At 43.6% G+C, this 23833-nt stretch overlaps 1 protein-coding gene across 1 annotated transcript; it reads right to left on the reverse strand.

The window, feature by feature from the left end:
* Window positions 1–4772: 4772 nt before the first annotated feature.
* On the reverse strand, window positions 4773–22020 carry LOC139455165 (cytochrome P450 2J4-like). The gene is made up of 8 exons (XM_071236715.1): window positions 21678–22020; window positions 15766–15991; window positions 13030–13156; window positions 12752–12908; window positions 12116–12252; window positions 9270–9366; window positions 7240–7443; window positions 4773–6328 (listed from the first exon to the last, which is right to left on the reverse strand). Exons 1-8 carry the CDS (start codon window positions 22018–22020, stop codon window positions 6153–6155), a joined length of 1467 nt encoding a protein of 488 aa, XP_071092816.1. The 3' UTR covers window positions 4773–6152.
* Between the last annotated feature and the right edge of the window lie 1813 nt (window positions 22021–23833).

Genomic DNA, 23833 nt, shown 5'->3' on the forward strand with positions numbered 1-23833 from the left:
CTACGTGCGGCGGTTAACGCACACCGGTAGGTGTCCTGTGAGGAGACAGATGAATGTCCACCCGTGCCTTTGCACCGCTGCGTGCACTTGCATGTAAGCATCAAAACGGCCCCTTTTCAGGGCCACCCATCTCACCCAAAAGACAACTCTCATCCTTTGCTTTGACGACCCTCCAACCCAAACCATGAACCCGTCTCCTCCTTTCCTCCCTCCCTCCCTTCCCTCCCTCCCTTCCCTCCCTCCCTACACCACCGGCACCCCGTCTATGTTTAGAACAACAACGACAACAACAAACGATTTTTGACGCGCTTCTTTCAATGTCGATCCCGTTCACCTTTTACGTGCGCTTCTCCGGGGTTTCCCCTATCCTCCCCGGAAACGGAGGCAACGCCCTCTTGGAGGCGTGCGCTACCGGACACGGAAATGCTGCCATCTTGGATGTGCACGCCACCGGAAATGGAAGTGCCGCCATCTTGGAGGCGTGCGCCACCGGAAACGGAAGTGCCGCAATCTTGGATGCGCACGCCACCGGAAACGAAAGTGACGCAATCGTGGATGCGCGCGCCACCGGAAACGGAAGTGCCGCCATCTTGGTTCTGGTTCCAGACCGATGCACACACCTACTACAGACAGTACTAAGGCGTTGTGAATTTTGCTATGTGAAAACAACAAATTTCGCCACCTTTAAATTTTCGCCGATAAAACTACTCTGGGATGAACATCATTATTGACAGCTTTATGTAAACTGTAAGCGAAGCTGATACTTCATGTTTTCTGAACGACATACTTGTATCTCAAATGGAGTTGTAAGTTTATATATGACGTCACACATGTATTTTATTGTTAAACCATTTTTGTAACTGTATTATATTGTTTCTGCTGCGATTCGGTAGAAGCTCATTGCATTGTATTTGGACATTGATTAGTTGTCAGGAATGTAGTACTATTTAATTACGGAATGTAAGAAAGTTTCTATATTTAGATGATAGTGCTGTGTAGCAGTGTTGGGTTCGAATCCCGGACGGGACTCAACCCCCAAAAGTACAAGAATCTTTACTTTACAAAGAAGGTGTTATCCCACATATAACGTCTGTTATATATAGTGTGGTGTGTAAACCTCCGGAATACCGTGAAGTGTGAAACATGTAGAATATACTGTCATGTTACTGTTATGTGATGGCACTGTGTAGAAATTTCCAGTAAAAGTTAGACTGTATATAAGGGGACAAGAGCGTGCCCCTCGTATCTCTCACACATTTCATTACATCAAGACAAGCTTTCGTGTGAAGATCACTCATCACCCCGGATTCCCTGTCTCGGAAGCCTGGCCACCGTCGCCGTTGGGTGAATATATATTATTATCACTGGCTAACACCACTGTATTTTTTGTATTTGATACCGACCACTGCCGTCAAATTATTTATTTCCATTGAATATTGTACTTCCACTCTATTGTGTACTGCCATTGTAATTGCTGTGAGGTGATTTGTGTTGACTTGGAAACCTAGTTAAGCGGGGACATCGTCAATTTGAATGTATGTGAAAAATATGAAGTGTATTTGTATGTATCAAATAATCAATAAAGACATGCTCACAACACACTAAACATTCTTTATACATTAACTTACAGAGGTGAGCTGAATTGGGGTTTATGCACGTACGTGTGTGTGTGTGCTTGTACTAGTCCGGACTCATGCCGATTCTATAGTGCTAGCCAATTGAGATACCATGCCGCAGTTTAACATGAATATCCCACTCAGACAAAGTATACTGACTCACATTTGAATGATGTTGACACAGCATATTCACCGGAGAGTAAACATGTGATTACAAGATATTAATAAGTGGTACAAGAACAAAGTGTGTACTTGTATTAGCATATATACCTATACTTTGCCATCCAAAAGCTTGGTGTGGATATTGTCGTTCGGAGGAGCAGAATAGGATGTTTTTGTCCGAGAAGAAAACACTCACGTGGAAGTCGGCCCGGTATACAGCTAACAAGTGGTATAAGGTTTGTTCTGAGACTCGCTCTGTTATCCTTGTCACTATTATTGATAGCGGGAGATGTTGAATCCAACCCAGGACAGCCCAAAGTACCCCCTTCTTCAGAGTACAGACTAGATCATCTGCACAACATAGCCAATCAACACTCGACGATCTCGCTATAACACTTAAAACAATACAAATACAGATTACCGCACTTAATGACAAGATGGACATATTCACAAAGGACAATGATGACAAACTTCGTGACCCTCAAGAGGGAAACACAAGTTTGAAACAGAAACTTGATGCCCTGGAATCAAGAGATGACAGCCTTGAAGCACAGTCTCGAAGATCAAATTTAATCTTTCATGGTCTGCAAGAAAAGAAGGGTGAAACATGGGACGAGTGTGAGTCGTGTGTCAAAGATTTGATGGACGTTACCCTAAACATCGACATTCAATCCATCAGCTTAGAAAGAGCACATCGGCTGCATCAAAATCTGGAAGAAGACCGATCATAGCTGTTTCCCTATATGATGAGAACCAGACAAGAGAACAAAGTTACCTTTTTGAGCTACGATAAACTGGTAGTTGATGGTTCAGTTTTTGTTCAGGGAGACGACGACACATAAATCAGACAAGTTGGACAGCACAGGAACTGGACAAGATCATCACCCAATCCTACTGAGACATCATCGCCGTCTGCACCTGCAGCTGTGTCATCATCAACTACGTCTACATCAGCTGGTAGTTATGGCAAATAGGATGGTGGTCGCGGCCTCAGTGACACTCATGAAAATATGACCGATTCAACACTTAACATATTGAATAAGTGTTCCTGGAACATCCAAGGACTAAAATCCAAGATTGAATTTGGTGACTTTATTTCATTCTGCCAGGATCTTGACATGTTCTGTTTTGTTGAAACAACGTGTACAGATGTTAGTGATGTAATAACGAACGTATTCTGTAACTATGATAATGGGATAATGTTATCTTTTTCAGGATTATGAATGCTAAAAGTCCAATACACGTGTTCATTGCTTTTGTCTATATTCATCCTGAATCATCTCCGTTCTACAATAAGTGTGAAGAAAATGGTATAGAAAGATTGGAAAATCAGTTAGTACATATCAAACATGACAATGATGAGTCTTGTGAATTCATCTTATGTGGTGATTTTAATGCAAGATCGGGGTGCGACCGGGATTTTATCCTTGATGATGATGTGAAGTATTCACCAATTGATCCACATTATGTTGGAGATAATTTTCCAGTTACAAGAAGTGTTCGTGACTACAAAACAAATAAGTATGGTAGAGCTTTACTGGACTTGATTAATCGGCATACATATTGTAAATGGCAGAGCCCCATTGGATATCCCGAGTAACTTTTGTGGCACATACAGGATGCAGTACTGTAGATTATTTCATAGTTTCCAGTGATTTTTTCCCAAATGTCAATGATATGTCAGTTATCCATTGTACAGATTCAGATTATATGCCGGTCAAATGTTTGATGAAGACTGTGTTCAATTCAAATCAGAGAAATTTAGACCACTAAACAAATTCAGAAAATATTACTGTGCGCTAAATTTGCAAAAATACATTGATGCAAAGGCAGATTTTAAAATTTGCTGTGAAAGAAAGAAGAACATCTATAATATGGAAATGACTCATGAAATAAATACTGCAGCAAAGGATAATGACTGCAAGAGATTCTGGGATACACTTAAACGTGCTCTGCAAAACACGAACTCTAGTAATACAATATCACCTTACGTTTGGGCATCCTAATTTAAACACTTAATGAACCCTGGAACTGCAGAAGATTGTTCTGAAATTTGATCATTCGGTTTCCCAATTCCCTGATAACCATTTTAGTAACGATTTATCAGACGAAATCACTGCATACGAGGTAGAAGAAGCCATTTCCAAGCTAAAACTCGGCAAAGCACCTGGAGAGGACGGATTACCTTCAGAGCTTTTTAAGTGTGCGGGACCCTTTCTCATTCCCTTTTTGAAATTAATAATTAACAAAGTATTAGATACAGGTATTTTCCCTTCTTCCTGGAACTTAGGTTTGATTATCCCGTTATACAAATGTGGAAAAAAGACGGACCCAAATGATTGCAGAGGTATTTCTCTTTTTAATGTTACTGGCAAGTTTTTCACTTTTGTGTTTGAAAAAAGGTTGAGAACATGGATGGAAATTAATGATTATATATCGGAATCTCAAGCTGGTTTTCGCTCTAACTATTCTACTATCGAGAATATGTACATTGTACAGTCATTGTCAAAGTAGGTTCGTTATATCCGTCAGTTCGTTATAAGCGTGTTCGTTATAACCGTAGTTTACTGTATTATGATGCTATTGTTTGCTGGTATATATTGCTGCATGTTTTCATCTGCAGTAAGCGGTTTACAAAAACAATTAAATGTATTACAATCACTTTGTATGAAATGGGGACTGGAGGTAAATTTAAATAAAACAAACATAATGGTCTTTTGAAATGGTGGTATTGTTGTCAAAAGTGAAAAGTGGACTTATGGAAATGCTTCGGTCAAGGTTGAAACTTCCTTTCAATATTTGGGTATCATGTTTTCTTCTAAATTAATGTGGCAGTAGCATGTAAACAACTTGCTATTCAAGCTTCAAAAGCATGTATGCCTGTGTATAAATTGTTAAAACAAAATAAGCATATATAGCATATTTTAAACAGCATGCAATATTTTTTAGTGTAAAATTGCACCAATATTACTGTATGGTTCGGAAATATTGGGAACAAAATATTATGCTGCCATCGAAAAAGTACATACCTCACACTTCAAACGTTTTCTTGGGTATTGGTAAATATTCCTCAAATAAAGCAATTCTTGGTGAAACTGGACGCTGCAATATGTTTGCGCATAGCCAAGTAAGATTAGTTAAATACTGGGTAAAGTTACTAAGAATGGAAGAATTTAGATCTCCTGTTCAATGTTATAAATTGTTAAAGCAGTTTGATGATAAAGGTAAACAAAACTGGGTATCTGAAGTGAGCAATCTATTATTTACATGTGGTTTTTCTTGTGTGTGGATTGCACAGGATATGGGAAACATTCAAGTGTTTATGGGAACATTTATGCAGCGAGTGAAAGATATATTTGCGCAAAACTGGAACGAAACTGTTTCATCTTCGCATTATCTTAGCAATTATAGTAAACTAAAGACACATCTTCAACAGGAAATGTATTTATCTGTCTTACCAGACAAGTCATTAATAAGATCGTGTTGAAAATTTAAATTCTCATTACATAATTTTTATGTAAATATGTGTCGTAAATCGAAAGATATTGATGCTGTTAACAGTGTTTGTACCAAATGTGATAGATGAATGTCTTATTTAAGTGTAACAAGTATTCCAAGTTAAGATCTACATATCTCCCGTTCTTGAATAATGACTATACATCTCAAATGTTAATGGTCAATATTGTCAACTCACAAAATAAAAATGTCTTTTAAGTGGATAGTTATATAAAGGATGTTTCTTTCTATCAGATTCAAGAAGATGTAATTTCTGTATATACGCGTGACATCATATTGTATAAATTGTTCTTTAGGCCATATGGCAATAATACTAAATAAACCTGTCTGTCTGACTGACTGACTCCAAGCCGATCAGTCCTTGTTTTAGCCCGATAATGCCGAGCGCCAGACAGGGCGACAAAAATAACATATTTTAACGTTTTGGTATGACGCGTCCGGGGATTAAACCCCGAACCGGCCGCTCTACCACTAGACCACGGAGGCGGTCTAACTTACAGAGAGCACGTATACAAGCTGAATAGTATGCACATATATTTACAGTTGGGTGACGTGATATGTTCTTGTGGAATGATAATACAGATACTTACCGACTTCAAATCTGTTTGCACTGATTTATGTATATAATCAAGTCTTAAAGATTTAAATTCTGAGGGGAGATCTTCTTCACCAAACGGAATTATCGACAAATAACATCCGAATATTTCTATATATGCCGACTGTTTAGTGCATTAGAAGGTTGAATGAGTAACTATGTTGTAATACGTATGCGTTAAGACTGTTTCATATAGTCTGGATTGTAGAGTGTCAGTCCCGGGGAATCTGTCGGCGTATTGACCACCAGTCTGTTGGGGAACACTAGCGTTTGGTCACCACTACTTCAAACGGCCTGGGAGATCGAGTTAATCCAGTGACCCCTTCCAGGTTCAAAGTCGCCCCATCTACCTTCTTAAATGTGAACCATTGTAGGAGGTTGGCGAAGTAGAGGAACAGTTCCATCTTGGCCAGAGTCTCGCCAGCACACACCCGGGGACCTGACATGAACAGGATATCATCCACTGAATATATCATCTATAGAATATATCATCCGTTGAATATATCATCCATTGCATATATCACCCATTGAATATATCATCCGTTGAATATATCATCCATTGAATATATCATCCGTTGAATATATTATCCATTGAATATATCACCCATTGAATATATCATCCGTTGAATATATCATCCACTGAATATATCATCTGTTGAATATATCATCCATTGCTTATATCACCCATATATATTATTCATTGAATTATCGACCTCGCAAAGGACAAATCGCAAAAATTCCTTGGAAATCAGGAAACGAATTACAGATGAATACGACGTTCCGTTACATGTGTGATCAACGTAATTGATATGATGTCATAAGATAACAGCCATAAAGCTACATGTTTACTTGCAGAGAAGGGCATGACTTTCTGATAAACAACGTTACATGTTTACCAGCAGAGAAGGACGTGAATGTATGATAAACAGTGTTACATGTTTACCAGCAGAGAAGGGCGTGAATGTATGATAAACAATGTTACAAGTTCTATATAATAAGTTACCAGCAGAGAAGGGCGTGAATGTATGATAAACAATGTTACAAGTTCTATATAAAAAGTTACCAGCAGAAAAGGGCGTGAATGTATGATAAACAATGTTACAAGTTCTATATAATAAGTTACCAGCAGAGAAGGGCGTGAATGTATGATACAAAATGTTACAAGTTCTATATAATATGTTACCAGAAGAGGAGGGCATAAATGTATGATAAACAATGTTACAAGTTCTATATAATAAGTTACCAGCAGAGAAGGGCGTGAATGTATGATAAACAGTGTTACATGTTTACCAGCCGAGAAGGGCGTGAATGTATGATAAACAGTGTTACAAGTTCTATATAATAAGTTACCAGCAGAGAAGGGCATGAAATATTCTCCTCTGTGGACCTTCCCGTCCTTGAGGAATCTGTCCGGGTTGAAGGTCCCGGGGTCCGGCCAGAGGGCGGGGTCCATGTGCACCGACAGGAGGTTGACGAGGACGATGGACTCCCGGGGGATGGTGAAGCCACCCAGGGTGGTAGCCTGTAGCGTGGCGTGGGGCACGGACAGCGGGGCTGTGGGTGGAGACACAGATGTGACGGGATACATGATGGCCATGGGTGCTTGACAACAACAAAAACAACAACAACAACAACAACAGCATGGAAACTAGGAGGAACAACTCTGACAGAATATACCTTAGGCTGATTCGTACTGTCACTCTTACCTATGGTTGTTATTGTCCGTATCTTAGTGTAGATATAACATAAGTCACTCTTACCTATGGTGGATATTGTCTTTATCTTAGTGTAGATTTAACATAAGTCACTCTTACCTATGGTGGTTATTGTCCGTATCTTAGTGTAGATTTAACATAAGTCACTCTTACCTATGGTGGATATTGTCTTTATCTTAGTGTAGATTTAACATAAGTCACTCTTACCTATGGTGGTTATTGTCCGTATCTTAGTGTAGATTTAACATAAGTCACTCTTACCTATGGTGGATATTGTCTGTATCTTAGTGTAGATTTAACATAAGTCACTCTTACCTATGGTGGTTATTGTCCGTATCTTAGTGTAGATTTAACATAAGTCACTCTTACCTATGGTGGTTATTGTCCGTATCTTAGTGTAGATTTAACATAAGTCACTCTTACCTATGGTGGATATTGTCTGTATCTTAGTGTAGATTTAACATAAGTCACTCTTACCTATGGTGGTTATTGTCCGTATCTTAGTGTAGATATAACATAAGTCACTCTTACCTATGGTGGATATTGTCTTTATCTTAGTGTAGATTTAACATAAGTCACTCTTACCTATGGTGGTTATTGTCCGTATCTTAGTGTAGATTTAACATAAGTCACTCTTACCTATGGTGGATATTGTCTTTATCTTAGTGTAGATTTAACATAAGTCACTCTTACCTATGGTGGTTATTGTCCGTATCTTAGTGTAGATTTAACATAAGTCACTCTTACCTATGGTGGATATTGTCTGTATCTTAGTGTAGATTTAACATAAGTCACTCTTACCTATGGTGGTTATTGTCCGTATCTTAGTGTAGATTTAACATAAGTCACTCTTACCTATGGTGGTTATTGTCCGTATCTTAGTGTAGATTTAACATAAGTCACTCTTACCTATGGTGGATATTGTCTGTATCTTAGTGTAGATTTAACATAAGTCACTCTTACCTGTGGTGGATATTGTCCGTATCTTAGTGTAGATTTAACATAAGTCACTCTTACCTATGGTGGATATTGTCTTTATCTTAGTGTAGATTTAACATAAGTCACTCTTACCTATGGTGGATATTGTCTGTATCTTAGTGTAGATTTAACATAAGTCACTCTTACCTATGGTGGTTATTGTCTTTATCTTAGTGTAGATTTAACATAAGTCACTCTTACCTATGGTGGATATTGTCTTTATCTTAGTGTAGATTTAACATAAGTCACTCTTACCTATGGTGGTTATTGTCCGTATCTTAGTGTAGATTTAACATAAGTCACTCTTACCTATGGTGGATATTGTCTGTATCTTAGTGTAGATCTAACATAAGTCACTCTTACCTATGGTTGTTATTGTTCGTATCTTAGTTTAGATTTAACATAAGTCACTCTTACCTGTGGTGGATATTGTCCGTATCTTAGTGTAGATTTAACATAAGTCACTCTTACCTATGGTGGTTATTGTCCGTATCTTAGTGTAGATTTAACACAAGTCACTCTTACCTATGGTGGATATTGTCCGTATCTCAGTGTAGATTTAACATAAGTCACTCTTACCTATGGTGGATATTGTCTTTATCTTAGTGTAGATTTAACATAAGTCACTCTTACCTATGGTGGATATTGTCCGTATCTTAGTGTAGATTTAACATAAGTCACTCTTACCTATGGTGGATATTCTCTGTATCTCACACAGTGTAGATTCAACATAGGGCAACTTGAGTCTGTCCGAGAACTGCACCATTCTGCCGGTACCAATGACCTTAAGTCAAAGCACATGCTATAAGCACCTGTAAACTCATGGGAGAAGGAAAGTATACTTTGATCTTTCCCCCAAAACTATCGAAATGAGCAAAATGGAATAAGACTTAAAACAGTTGCCCTAGAACTGCAAAATCAAACTAAAAAACGCAACGCGTTGGGCGGAAGGGTGTACGCGCAGTGGCCAAAGGTCACCCATCAGCTTTTCCAGGTATTCGTAAAATTGCACGTGCTGAATTTGTATAAAATAGCGATGAACCGTTGCTAAGTCATCACATGTAATAAAACATATGCCACGGTTAAGTGACGAACAAAGAGAGAGAGAGAGAGAGAGAGAGAGAGAGAGAGAGAGAGAGAGAGAGAGAGAGAGAGAGAGAGAGAGAGAGAGCAGATTGGAGTCAACCACATCCAGATTGCTAGAAACCTAAACTGTATATAGGCAACGGTCGTCACACTGTTTCAACGCTTCAGACAGACAAGCACCAGACTGTACCATCTGCGCAACAGGTTCGTCACGGCGACGGAAACGGCAGCAACGGCGTTAGGACACCGTATCAGTCGGCGCACATTACTACGACGTCTACGTGACGCAGATATTAGAGCTCACCGTCCGGATCCATTCCGTGGAATGGCATTGACCCGGGAACATTGACCTAAAAATCTGCTATGGGCCAGGACAATACGACGTTGGCATGTCCGTGATTGGAGGAGAGTGCTTTTCTCTAACGAAAGCAGGTTTCAGCTGTTTCACAATGATGGTCGAGCTCGAGTATACCGTCGCAGGGGGAAGTTCATCCCTATGGTGGAGATGCTGTGATGGTTTGAGGTGGAATTTGTGGTAACCAACGGACGAGACTTGTCATCATCCGATACAGAGATGATGTTCTTCAACCCGTGGTGCTTCCACTCCTTCGCCAACAGCAACAGGGAACACTCCTGCATTATGACAACGCTAGACCACACACTGCAAGGCTCGTCCAGGACTTCTTGAATACGAACGTCAACGTTCTTCCGTGGCCATCACTCTCACCTGACTTGAAACCAATTGAATATTTGTGGGATCATCTAAACCGTCAGATACGAAGACGTCCACACCCACCAGCAAACCAGCTACAGCTTGCCGACGCTGTAAGAATTGAATGGAATCGGATTCCCGATTACGTCATCAGGCGGCTGACAACATCAATGAGGCGGCGAGTCTAGACGTGCGGTGGTGCTCACGGTGGTCATACTCGTTACTGAGCGTACCATGTATCCGTTAAAGACCACGAACTTATCAAGACAGTACGTGGTTGACTCTGATCCTTCCTGTGAACTGTGATCTGCCTACCCCCATGTTCATGTGAACGTCATGTACGCGTCACCTGTGTCGAGTTTCGCACTGTAATTGTGCATGGACTATCGCATGTGACCCAATTAGCGAATACACCATCATTGAATAACATTCTCTTGTTTGTTTTCATTTTATTGACAACCCAACATGGGTGTATGCTTTAGTTTGTCCACTGGTTTAGTCAAGTTAAGTGTTTGTTTCCTATGGAGGCCGCTGGCCCATTTGCATGATATATCACATTAGTAAACAAACACAACATGGTAAATCTAGGTTTATAATTTCTGTCTCTTGACGTCATGGCTTTGCGACACGAATTAAATCTACACAGGTTATTTTCGCAATTTTTCCCAAATCCAGATAATAACATTTGAAACTTATTCTGGGTTGAATATTGACAGTCCATTTTCGATAAATAATATTTTCTAAAGTTACCATAATAGTTAATATTGTACATACAGGATGTGTGCGTAGTGACGACTTTATTCCTAGCGATCAACCTTCATTTACCTTCAGTACTAACAATCCGACTCTAAGTCGAGTATAATGTGACGATATTCCTTGTCTGAAATGTCAGATATTTACTTTTCAAGTCTAATAAAGTTTTGAACTATTGTTCAAAGTGCTATTCCACTACTGAAAATGCGTTTATAAGAAAATGATATATATTGATATACTTCTAGAAAAAAAAGTACTTTTTCATCCACCGATTACCACAAAACACAAACCCAAATCCATGTGAAAAAAGGAAGATGGAAAGATAATTGTTATATCCAGAGTAAACATGACATACAAGCGTAATCCTGGTCTTTGTCGGTATCCTACCATTATGCATTCTATTAATTTCAACCTATATACAACCCTACTAAAACATTAACAACGTTTACATAAAGGGTAAAGATCACCATTTGCAATGACATTTGGTGTCTGGCATTTAGAAATTTTATTATGTGAACATATTCTATCTTTTCATACCTTTGTAAACCCTAATCTTCAGAACCATATAACATAATTGATTGAATTTTGTGTATCAAATATTTTTAAAAATACAGCGAGTCGACTAAGTCAAGTCTGCTTAAATTACTTCCATCAGCGCTCGTTTTCCTCATAACTTTTGTTCCCCTTTATATAAAACCACACTTCAATTCTCCATGACGCAAATCAGCACAGTAGGCACCGGTACTCGTCTTCTGACATTGTAAGTGAGTGAATGAGTGAGTGAGTGAGTATGGTTTTACGCCACTTTTAGCAATATTCCAGCAATATCACGGCGGGAGACACCAGAAATGGGCTTCACACATTGTACCCATGTCGGGAACCGTAACGAGCGAACGCTTTAACCACCAGGCTATCCGACCGCCCCGACACTCTAAGTAGTCAACAAGGCTCGCATGGTGCTGGGTGCGTCAGTGGCGCCTACCTCCTCCATCTCCTGCTGGCAGCGCGCCTGGATGTCGGGGTAGGCCACCATGTAGAGGAGGGCCCAGTTCAACGTTGTAGAGGACGTCTCCGTGCCGGCCATGAACAGGTCTACAATCACTCGTAGGAAGTTTCTGACTGGAAGAAGACAGAAGGCATTTCAAGGACAATTCCAAGGGTCAATCTCGACATATCTTAACCATATCTGGGCCATATCTCCACACCATATCTCGGCCCTCGGGAGAATCCATATTGGAACTGGCTAGCATCTATATAAAGAACATAAAGAGTCTATCAACCAAAGGATTTCTATTTAAATCGGCCAGAATTTAATACGAACTATATGCGGTAGGGTCAGTAGGTTTACGGTTTACAATCACGCAATATCGCTGCCCGAGGTATAATAGCAGTAGCGAATAAACAGCCCTGCTTGGTTTCCTGGGTATGCTGCGCTGGCGCTACACTAGTGCTACACTAGCGCAAGCGCAGCATACCCAGGGAACCAGGCTGCCAAATGGTCTTGGAAACATAGGACATGCTACGTGTAGTTCATGTGTACTGCGACAATGCATATCAGATATGTAACCTATGTACAAATATGCTAGAAAATGTCATGATGGAAACAAATCCGGCGTACGTGTGTATGATGCGTCATTGTCCTCATCACGGAACTCGATGAACATGTCGATGAAGTCTCGGATGTTGTCTCGGTCGTATGTCGATTCATGATCCGTGACGATGTCGCTGACAAACTGCGCCAGGCGGTCGAATGCTTCAATGTTGTCAACTAATCCCTGCACAAGGTAAACAGACAATCAGACTCATTCACTCACGAACTCACGAACTCGCGCACTCACGCACGCACGCACGCACCCACGAACGAACGAATGAACGAACGAACGGTTAATCACTCACCTTTTTGAAATGAGGAACAAATCTTAAGATGGGAAATGCATTGCATATTTGGAACAAGCCGGGCCTTTGAAAGACGTCGTTCAACAGCCGCACCATCTTCTGGAACTGCGCGTCCTCGTACTCAAACCTGTAGACAGCAAAGTATTAACAGAGACCATCTACCCGGGATGACACTCATCAACCTAGCTTAAAGATAGGTAGGTGTCAATCTACACCAGCACCCGTACAAAAGGCTCCACGGTAAGAAGAGCGCAATCGACACTAACATGTACCCGTACAACAGACTCCAGGGTAGGAAGGACTCAATCTACACTAACATATACCCGTACAACAGGCTCCAGGGTAGGAAGGACTCAATCTACACTAACATATACCCGTACAACAGGCTCCAGGGTAGGAAGGACTCAATCTACACTAACATGTACCCGTACACCAGGCTCCAGTGTAGGAAGGACTCAATCTACACTAACATGTACCCGTACAACAGGCTCCAGGGTAGGAAGGACTCAATCTACACTAACATGTACCCGTACACCAGGCTCCAGTGTAGGAAGGACTCAATCTACACTAACATGTACCCGTACAACAGGCTCCAGGGTAGGAAGGACTCAATCTACACTAACATGTACCCGTACAACAGGCTCCAGGGTAGGAAGGACTCAATCTACACTAACATGTACCCGTACAACAGGCTCCAGGGTAGGAAGGACTCAATCTACACTAACATGTACCCGTACACCAGGCTCCAGGGTAGGAAGGACTCAATCTACACTAACATGTACCCGTACAACAGGCTCCAGGGTAGGAAGGACTCAATCTACACTAACATGTACCCGTACAACAGGCTCCAGGGTAGGAAGGACTCAATCTACACTAACATGTACCCGTACAACAGGCTCCAGGGTAGGAAGGACTCAATCTACACTAACATGTACCCGTACACCAGGCTCCAGGGTAGGAAGGACTCAATCTACACCAGCATGTACCCGTACACCAGGCTCCAGGGTAGGAAGGACTCAATCTACACTAACATGTACCCGTACACCAGGCTCCAGGGTAGGAAGGACTCAATCTACACTAACATATACCCGTACACCAGGCTCCAGTGTAGGAAGGACTCAATCTACACTAACATGTACCCGTACACCAGGCTCCAGGATAGGAAGGACTCAATCTACACTAACATGTACCCGTACACCAGGCTCCAGTGTAGGAAGGACTCAGTCTACACTAACATGTACCCGTACAACAGGCTCCAGGGTAGGAAGGACTCAATCTACACTAACATGTACCCGTACACCAGGCTCCAGTGTAGGAAGGACTCAATCTACACTAACATGTACCCGTACACCAGGCTCCAGGGTAGGAAGGACTCAATCTACACTAACATGTACCCGTACAACAGGCTCCAGGGTAGGAAGGACTCAATCTACACTAACATGTACCCGTACAACAGACTCCAGGGTAGGAAGGACTCAATCTACACTAACATGTACCCGTACAACAGGCTCCAGGGTAGGAAGGACTCAATCTACACTAACATGTACCCGTACAACAGGCTCCAGGGTAGGAAGGACTCAATCTACACTAACATGTACCCGTACAACAGACTCCAGGGTAGGAAGGACTCAATCTACACTAACATGTACCCGTACACCAGGCTCCAGGGTAGGAAGGGCGCAATCGACACTAACATGTACCCGTACAACAGACTCCAGGGTAGGAAGGACTCAATCTACACTAACATGTACCCGTACAAAAGGCTCCAGGGTAGGAAGGACTCAATCTACACTAACATGTACCCGTACAACAGACTCCAGGGTAGGAAGGACTCAATCTACACTAACATATACCCGTACAACAGACTCCAGGGTAGGAAGGACTCAATCGACACTAACATGTACCCGTACACCAGGCTCCAGGGTAGGAAGGACTCAATCTACACTAACATGTACCCGTACAACAGGCTCCAGGGTAGGAAGGACTCAATCTACACTAACATGTACCCGTACAACAGACTCCAGGGTAGGAAGGACTCAATCTACACTAACATGTACCCGTACACCAGGCTCCAGGGTAGGAAGGGCGCAATCGACACTAACATGTACCCGTACAACAGACTCCAGGGTAGGAAGGACTCAATCTACACTAACATGTACCCGTACACCAGACTCCAGGGTAGGTAGGTATCAGTCCACGACACCTGGGTATCCGTACAGGAAGTGCCACGATAGGTAGGTCATCAGCATCTAAGCTTGTTGTAAGTAGCGACTAAGCCATCGAGTGACAAGCAATCGGATGGTCAGGCTCGCTGATTTGGTTTATGCACGTCATCGTAACCAAGTTGCGTGGATCGATGCTCGTGATGTTAATCACTGGATTGTCAGGTCAAGACTCGATTTTTAACAGACCGCCGTCATACAGCTGGAATACTACGTAAAAAAACCGACCAAATGTAGGTATCAGTCTACGGCAAACATGAACTGAGGTTTTGCTCTTTATTTAAGGAGAAATTTGCCTGTTTCTTAAGAAGAAGTATTAACCTGTATTAAAGATAGATATTTATTCATAGATCATTATTATTGTATTTCGAAATTACGTAATACATCCATATACCACTATCGTACTCATTATATATGAAAAGAAATTGTACTCTTGGCCATGAGGTCTTCAATACCGAATAAACTCTCTCTCTCTCCAGTCACCTCCGATACAAATGTCGGGGTCCATTCTTACCTTGATCCAAAGATGATATTGCAGATGATGTTAGATGTAGCCAGGGCCAGGTATTTATGCACCTGTATCGGTTTGTTCTCATTGTCAGACAGGATCCCCATGATGACCTCCACCTCATCTTGCACCTTCTCTTCTGTGGTCGACTTCCCCATACCGAAGTCTCTCATCGCGTGGAGGCTCATTCGCCGGAGATCTTTCCATTGCTGTCCGTTGCTTAAGATGACCCCTGAAACAGCGTACCGGGTAAAGATGATCATCTTCCTGAGGCAAGGTAGTTGGCTGACTATAAAAGTACAGTTTCCACCCTTGCCTAACTAGGCTGCAATTATGGACTTACATTTTTGCTGGATTAACGAGTCTTTTCATAGTCCAATCAAAACAAACTAGACATCCGGTTCGTAAACAACATGGATTTCAACTTGCAGATTTCGGTCGAAGGCATGTGTACCGCCAACTGGGCGTCGACAGATATTTTACAAATCCTTTATGCTTTTAATCACGGTGCTCACGCGATTTGATGCACTTCGCATGGCAAGACCTAGTTTAATTACAATATAGATCTCGATTATCGATCAGATCGTCTTGACTGGGTCCGCCATTTTGTTTGAAGCAAATGCAAGTGATATGAGAGATGGAATCTGATTGGTCAATAGGAGAAACATAGAAAGGACATAACTCCTAATAGCCACTGGTGGCGCTTTGATCGAGCTTGGAAATTCCAGCCCAGTTCGGCAAGGGTGGAAACTGGACTTCTTTTGACAGTCAAAGCCCTTGCCTCGGGAAGATGACAGATGATATGCCTGCTTAACTTTAAACATTTGTTTATATTTAGTGTATGTTATAAACCTTCATGATCATCCTGACAATGAATATCAGAGAGTGTTTAGAGGCAGATATGTACAGTTGATATAGTTCGTTGGTAACTAACCAGTCTTTCACTCACTCACTCACTCATTAGGATTTTTAACTCCACTCTTTATCTGGTTGGATGTCAAATTGACAAACAATCCTCCGGATGGCGTCACTGTGATGCAGACTCCACTCTGTTAGTTAACGTTTAGACCCCTGAAGATCCGGGAGGGAATAGGTCTTCAAAAATCACTGCTTGCTGTACAAGGCGACCATGCTTGTTGATAGAGGCGACCACAGGGATCGGGTGGTCAGGCTCGCTGTCTTGGTTGATGCATGTCCGTATCCCAATTGCGTAGATCGATGCTCATGATGTCAATCACAGGATTGTCTGGTCCAGACTCGATTATTTACAGATCGCCGTCATATAGCTAGAATATTGCGTAGTGCGGCGTTAAACAAGAAACGAACAAAACAAAGGTGAACGTTTATGATTCGCCACTTTACCGACTGTCTGCACACATTCATAACCTTGAAATCCCATTGTTTTGTCAGCAACCAATCACGGCCATCTCTTACCCTTCGTGCGCTACTGGCACGCAGCGTCCCGTCATGGCATTGCTTTTACAACACAACGCTTTCCCATCATAATAAGTACTCCGTTATACGGCTGACCAACTCATGCTCATATTCCCACTGTGTACATATTCCACGAATATGTTGTGCCTCCACCTCATTTACCCCACACCCTCATGAAAGTACATTTACACCTGATGGCAAATCACTTAAGTGATGTTCAACCTGTATTGTCTCACCTGTGATTACATCATAACTAGTGCAGTAGTTACAGATACAAAGCTAATCTTTAAAAGTGAGCGAGTGAGTATTTTTTACGCCTTTTTAGCAATATTCCAGCAATATCACGGCGGGGGACACCAGAAATGGGTAATTTAAAAAAAAGATTTATTAGAGATGATATTACAATATAACATCAATAACAAATATACACATATTGAAGAGTAAAGGGTTATCCATATAACATACGTCTACGTCTGTGTAACATTCGGTAGCAGGTTTTGGCATTGAAATAACTTACATCACAATTATGCAGAATAAAACACAACTTATCATCATTGCAGAAAGTACTACAATCTGTATCATATACTGACAGTTTTCTGACAGGAGGTTCCTCAGATCCTCGTAGAGGGGGCAAAATAAAAGAACATGATTCATTTTCTATTTTCTGTAATTAAAAGACTCCACTTTTTATGAAATATTTTCAAAACGCCCAGTTTCTATTTTTATCGGCGCTACACCACATCTAAACTTGGCTAAAGCTGAACGGTATCTTTTAGGCAAATATACCATTCATGTCACAATCAAATGTCGTAGCAGATTATTTTCAGTTCCATATTCTGTCTCAGTTAATGTTTCCCTTGCCTTCCATTTTCCTGTATAATTTCAGTCCATTTGTTTAGATGTTCCTTCATTCGTACCGTCCCACCTCATCACACACAGACTTCTTGACACTATGGCCTTCATTACATACCGTCCCACCTCATCACACACAGACTTCCTGACACTATGGCCTTCATTACACACCGTCCCACCTCATCACACACAGACTTCTTGACACTATGGCCTTCATTACATACCGTCCCACCTCATCCCACACAGACTTCTTGACACTATGGCCTTCATTACATACCGTCCCACCTCATCACACACAGACTTCCTGACACTATGGCCTTCATTACACACCGTCCCACCTCATCCCACACAGACTTCTTGACACTATGGCCTTCATTACACACCGTCCCACCTCATCACACACAGACTTCTTGACACTATGGCCTTCATTACACACTGTCCCACCTCATCCCACACAGACTTCTTGACACTATGGCCTTCATTACACACCGTCCGACCTCATCACACAGACTTCTTGACACTATGGCCTTCATTACACACTGTCCCACCTCATCACACACAGACTTCCTGACACTATGGCCTTCATTACATACCGTCCCACCTCATCACACACAGACTTCTTGACACTATGGCCTTCATTACACACCGTCCCACCTCATCACACACAGACTTCTTGACACTATGGCCTTCATTACACACCGTCCCACCTCATCACACAGACTTCCTGACACTATGGCCTGCGTTCAGTAGGCTTACCGCTGATAGTTTATCCACCACTCTCTTTCTGTTTACAGCATGACGTTCTGCCCACTTACGTGTGGTTCTGTTAGGCCTGGGGGAACGGGTGGCCCAGTCGTCTAAGGCGCCGTAATTCGCTGTGCAGAGTTGCGTCCCTTGGGCACGCCAGACCCTATGATTGTGGGTTCGATATCGCGGTTCGCCCCAATTATGATTCTAGGTTTGTCAGCGCCATACCCGTGCTCGTGGGTTTCACCGAAGTGGGTTTCACCGAAGTGGTAAACGTCTGAGACCCGCATCTCTTCGGGCTTTCCTCCCACATTAAGCTGTCACGTCGCAATATAACTGTAATACTGTTTAAAGCGGCTTTAAACCCAACTCACTCACCTATGTGGCATCATCTTGAATCTACACCATTGTGTTGTAATGCTCTTCAACTGTCGAACTATGGGAGGTACCCATCCTGTCTCCCCAGTCACTGCTGCGTTAGGTGCATACCTTCCTAATCCCAGGAAGTACCTGATCGCTTGACTCTGTACCACATACAAGATATATCTGAAGTCCCCATAAGGCCACCCCGTAGTTCAGGGTTGACCATACCATGCTGTCATGATGTGTAAAGGAGTTGAAAGGGATACCACCCAATGCTTTTGTTTTTTGCTATTAATAGTCCCAAAGGTCTACTAGCAGTATTCCCGCCATGGCCCAGACAGTTACATTACTGAGTGGCAGTCTCTATCTTCACGCTGTTGGTGTACAGCGGGTGTTGCGTTCTCTGAACTGACGGGTTTCTGAAGTGTACAACCTTCTCTTCTGCTTATTCTGATCACGCAGTGATTAGTAGTATATGTGTAGGCATGCGTGATGATTGGCTGTCATTCCCACATACCGCGTGCTAGCCACGTGATCAACACACCTACTACTATATCACCCAGGCTCTTTGAGTCAATATTTCAATCCACGCTCTAAATTAAACGCTTTATGGAAAACGCTGTCATCGACGTTCATGGCCCAAATTGTCACACCTACTCATCCTGACATCAGTCACACCTACTCACCCTGACATCAGTCACACCTACTCATCCTGACATCAGTCACACCTACTCACCCTGACATCAGCCACACCTACTCACCCTGACATCAGTCACACCTACTCATCCTGACATCAGTTACACCACCTCATCCTGACATCAGTTACACCACCTCATCCTGACATCAGTCACAACACCTCATCCTGACATCAGTCACACCTACTCATCCTGACATCAGTTACACCTACTCACCCTGACATCAGTCACACCTACTCACCCTGAGATCAGTCACACCTACTCATCCTGACATCAGTTACACCTACTCACCCTGACATCAGTCACACCTACTCACCCTGACATCAGTTACACCTACTCACCCTGACATCAGTCACACCTACTCAACCTGAAATCAGTCACACCTACTCAACCTGAAATCAGTCACACCTACTCACCCTGAAATCAGTCACACCTACTCACCCTGACATCAGTTACACCTACTCACCCTGAAATCAGTTACACCTACTCACTCTGACATCAGTCACACCTACTCATCCTGACATCAGTCACACCTACTCACCCTGACATCAGTCGCACCTACTCACCCTGAAATCAGTTACACCTACTCACCCTGACATCAGTCATACCTACTCACCCTGACATCAGTCACACCTACTCACCCTGACATCAGTCACACCTACTCACCCTGACATCAGTCACACCTACTCACCCTGACATCAGTCACACCTACTCACCCTGACATCAGTCACACCTACTCACCCTGACATCAGTTACACCTACTCACCCTGAGATCAGTCACACCTACTTACCCTGAAATCAGTCACACCTACTCACCCTGAGATCAGTCACACCTACTCACCCTGAAATCAATACCACCTTACCCTGAGATCAGTCACACCTACTTACCCTGAGATCAGTCACATCTACTTACCCTGAGATCAGTCACACCTACTCACCCTGAAATCAATACCACCTCACCCTGACATCAGTCACACCTACTCACCCTGCAGTCAGTCACACCTACTTACCCTGAAATCAGTAACACCTACTCACCCTGACATCAGTCCCACCTCACCCTGAAATCAGTCACACCTACTCACCCTGAAATCAGTCACACCTACTCACCCTGAGATCAGTCACACCTCACCCTGACACAAGTTACACCTATTCACCCTGAAATCAGTCACACCTACTCACCCTGACATCAGTCACACCTACTCATCCTGACATCAGTCACACCTACTCACCCTTAGATCAGTCACACCTACTTACCCTGAGATCAGTCGCACCTACTCACCCTGAGATCAGTCACACCTACTCACCCTGACATCAGTCACACCTACTCACCCTGAGATCAGTCACACCTACTCACCCTGAAATCAATACCACCTTACCCTGAAATCAGTCACACCTACTCTCCCTAAAATCAGCCACACCTACTCACCCTAAGATCAGTCATACCTCACCCTGCCATCAGCCACAACTACTCACTCTGAAATCAGTACCACCTACTCACCCTGAGATCAGTCACACCTACACACCCTGAAATCAGTACCACCTTACCCTGAAATCAGTCACACCTACTCACCCTGAGATCAGTCACACCTACTCTCCCTAAAATCAGTTACACCTACTCACCCTGCCATCAGCCACAACTACTCACTCTGAAATCAGTACCACCTTACCCTAAAATCAGCCACACCTCACCCTGTCATCAGTCACACCTACTCATCCTGACATCAGTTACACCTCACCCTGAAATCAGTTACACCTCACCCTGAAATCAGTTACACCTCACCCTGAAATCAGTTACACCTCACCCTGAAATCAGTTACACCAACTCACCCGTTCCTATTTTCTGGGTGAGGAGCAGGAAGTCGGGTCGGTCGCTGAACACATCCGCTCGCTTCATGAGCACCTCCTGTATCCGGGCATAGCCGCTCACCACCACGATGTGAAGCCTGCCGAACGTCAGACTGAAGACGTCGCCCAATTCCACCGCCTGCTTCATGAAGGCCTCTGGAAGCCTGCCTCTGTTGGCACTCAGCTGCAACATGTTCCCCACCACCGGCAGCCCACGTGGTGACGGGGGTGGGTTCTCGGCACGAGTCAGGACATTGTAGATTATTACAAAGGCCACAAGAAACACCAGCACAGTCGGCAGATCGAGGTATTCCAACAAGCCCATGACTGCTGCCCTGGGTCAGCGCACTGTGCCCGTGTCATGTGACGAAACACAAGGAGGCAGATAACAATACCCTGGTTCAGTAAGTGGGTTGTCGCGGTTGTCATGGCTGTGGCTGGGGACACTTGGTGGAGATGGAAAATACTGGGGTGAAGAATGAGATGGGGAGAGGGGTGGACACAGCGTACCCAGGGAACTAGGCCGGGCGGAGAGAGAGTTGGAGAGAGTGGTGGAGAGAGAGAGTTGGAGAGCGTGGTGGAGACAGAGAGAGTTGGAGAGAGTGGTGGAGAGAGAGAGAGTTGGAGAGAGTGGTGGAGAGAGAGTTGGAGAGAGTGGTGGAGAGAGAGAGTTGGAGAGAGTGGTGGAGAGAGAGAGAGTTGGAGAGAGTGGTGGAGAGAGACAGTTGGAGAGAGTGGTGGAGAGAGAGAGAGTTGGAGAGAGTGGTGGAGAGAGAGAGAGTTGGAGAGAGTGGTGGAGAGAGACAGTTGGAGAGAGTGGTGGAGAGAGAGAGAGTTGGAGAGAGTGGTGGAGAGAGACAGTTGGAGAGAGTGGTGGAGAGAGAGAGAGTTGGAGAGAGTGGTGGAGAGAGACAGTTGGAGAGAGTGGTGGAGAGAGACAGTTGGAGAGAGTGGTGGAGAGAGACAGTTGGAGAGAGTGGTGGAGAGAGAGAGAGTTGGAGAGAGTGGTGGAGAGAGAGACAGTTGGAGAGAGTGGTGGAGAGAGAGAGAGTTGGAGAGAGTGGTGGAGAGAGAGAGAGTTGGAGAGAGTGGTGGAGAGAGACAGTTGGAGAGAGTGGTGGAGAGAGAGACAGTTGGAGAGAGTGGTGGAGAGAGAGACAGTTGGAGAGAGTGGTGGAGAGAGACAGTTGGAGAGAGTGGTGGAGAGAGAGAGTTGGAGAGAGTGGTGGAGAGAGAGAGAGTTGGAGAGCGTGGTGGAGAGAGAGAGAGTTGGAGAGAGTGGTGGAGAGAGACAGTTGGAGAGCGTGGTGGAGAGACAGAGAGTTGGAGAGAGTGGTGGAGAGAGAGAGAGTTGGAGAGAGTGGTGGAGAGAGACAGTTGGAGAGCGTGGTGGAGAGAGAGAGAGTTGGAGAGAGTGGTGGAGAGAGACAGTTGGAGAGAGTGGTGGAGAGAGAGAGTTGGAGAGAGTGGTGGAGAGAGAGAAAGTTGGAGAGCGTGGTGGAGAGAGAGAGAGTTGGAGAGAGTGGTGGAGAGAGAGAGAGTTGGAGAGAGTGGTGGAGAGAGAGAGAGTTGGAGAGAGTGGTGGAGAGAGAGAGAGTTGGAGAGAGTGGTGGAGAGAGACAGTTGGAGAGCGTGGTGGAGAGACAGAGAGTTGGAGAGAGTGGTGGAGAGAGAGAGAGTTGGAGAGAGTGGTGGAGAGAGACAGTTGGAGAGAGTGGTGGAGAGAGAGAGAGTTGGAGAGAGTGGTGGAGAGAGACAGTTGGAGAGAGTGGTGGAGAGAGAGAGTTGGAGAGAGTGGTGGAGAGAGAGAGAGTTGGAGAGAGTGGTGGAGAGAGAGAGAGTTGGAGAGAGTGGTGGAGAGAGAGAGAGTTGGAGAGAGTGGTGGAGAGAGAGAGAGTTGGAGAGAGTGGTGGAGAGAGACAGTTGGAGAGAGTGGTGGAGAGAGAGAGAGTTGGAGAGAGTGGTGGAGAGAGACAGTTGGAGAGAGTGGTGGAGAGAGAGAGAGTTGGAGAGAGTGGTGGAGAGAGACAGTTGGAGAGAGTGGTGGAGAGAGACAGTTGGAGAGAGTGGTGGAGAGAGACAGTTGGAGAGAGTGGTGGAGAGAGAGAGAGTTGGAGAGAGTGGTGGAGAGAGAGACA

Source organism: Haliotis cracherodii, unplaced genomic scaffold, assembly GCF_022045235.1.
Source record: "Haliotis cracherodii isolate W230 unplaced genomic scaffold, xgHalCrac1.p SCAF_11, whole genome shotgun sequence".
In the NCBI taxonomy this organism is placed as follows: domain Eukaryota; kingdom Metazoa; phylum Mollusca; class Gastropoda; order Lepetellida; family Haliotidae; genus Haliotis; species Haliotis cracherodii.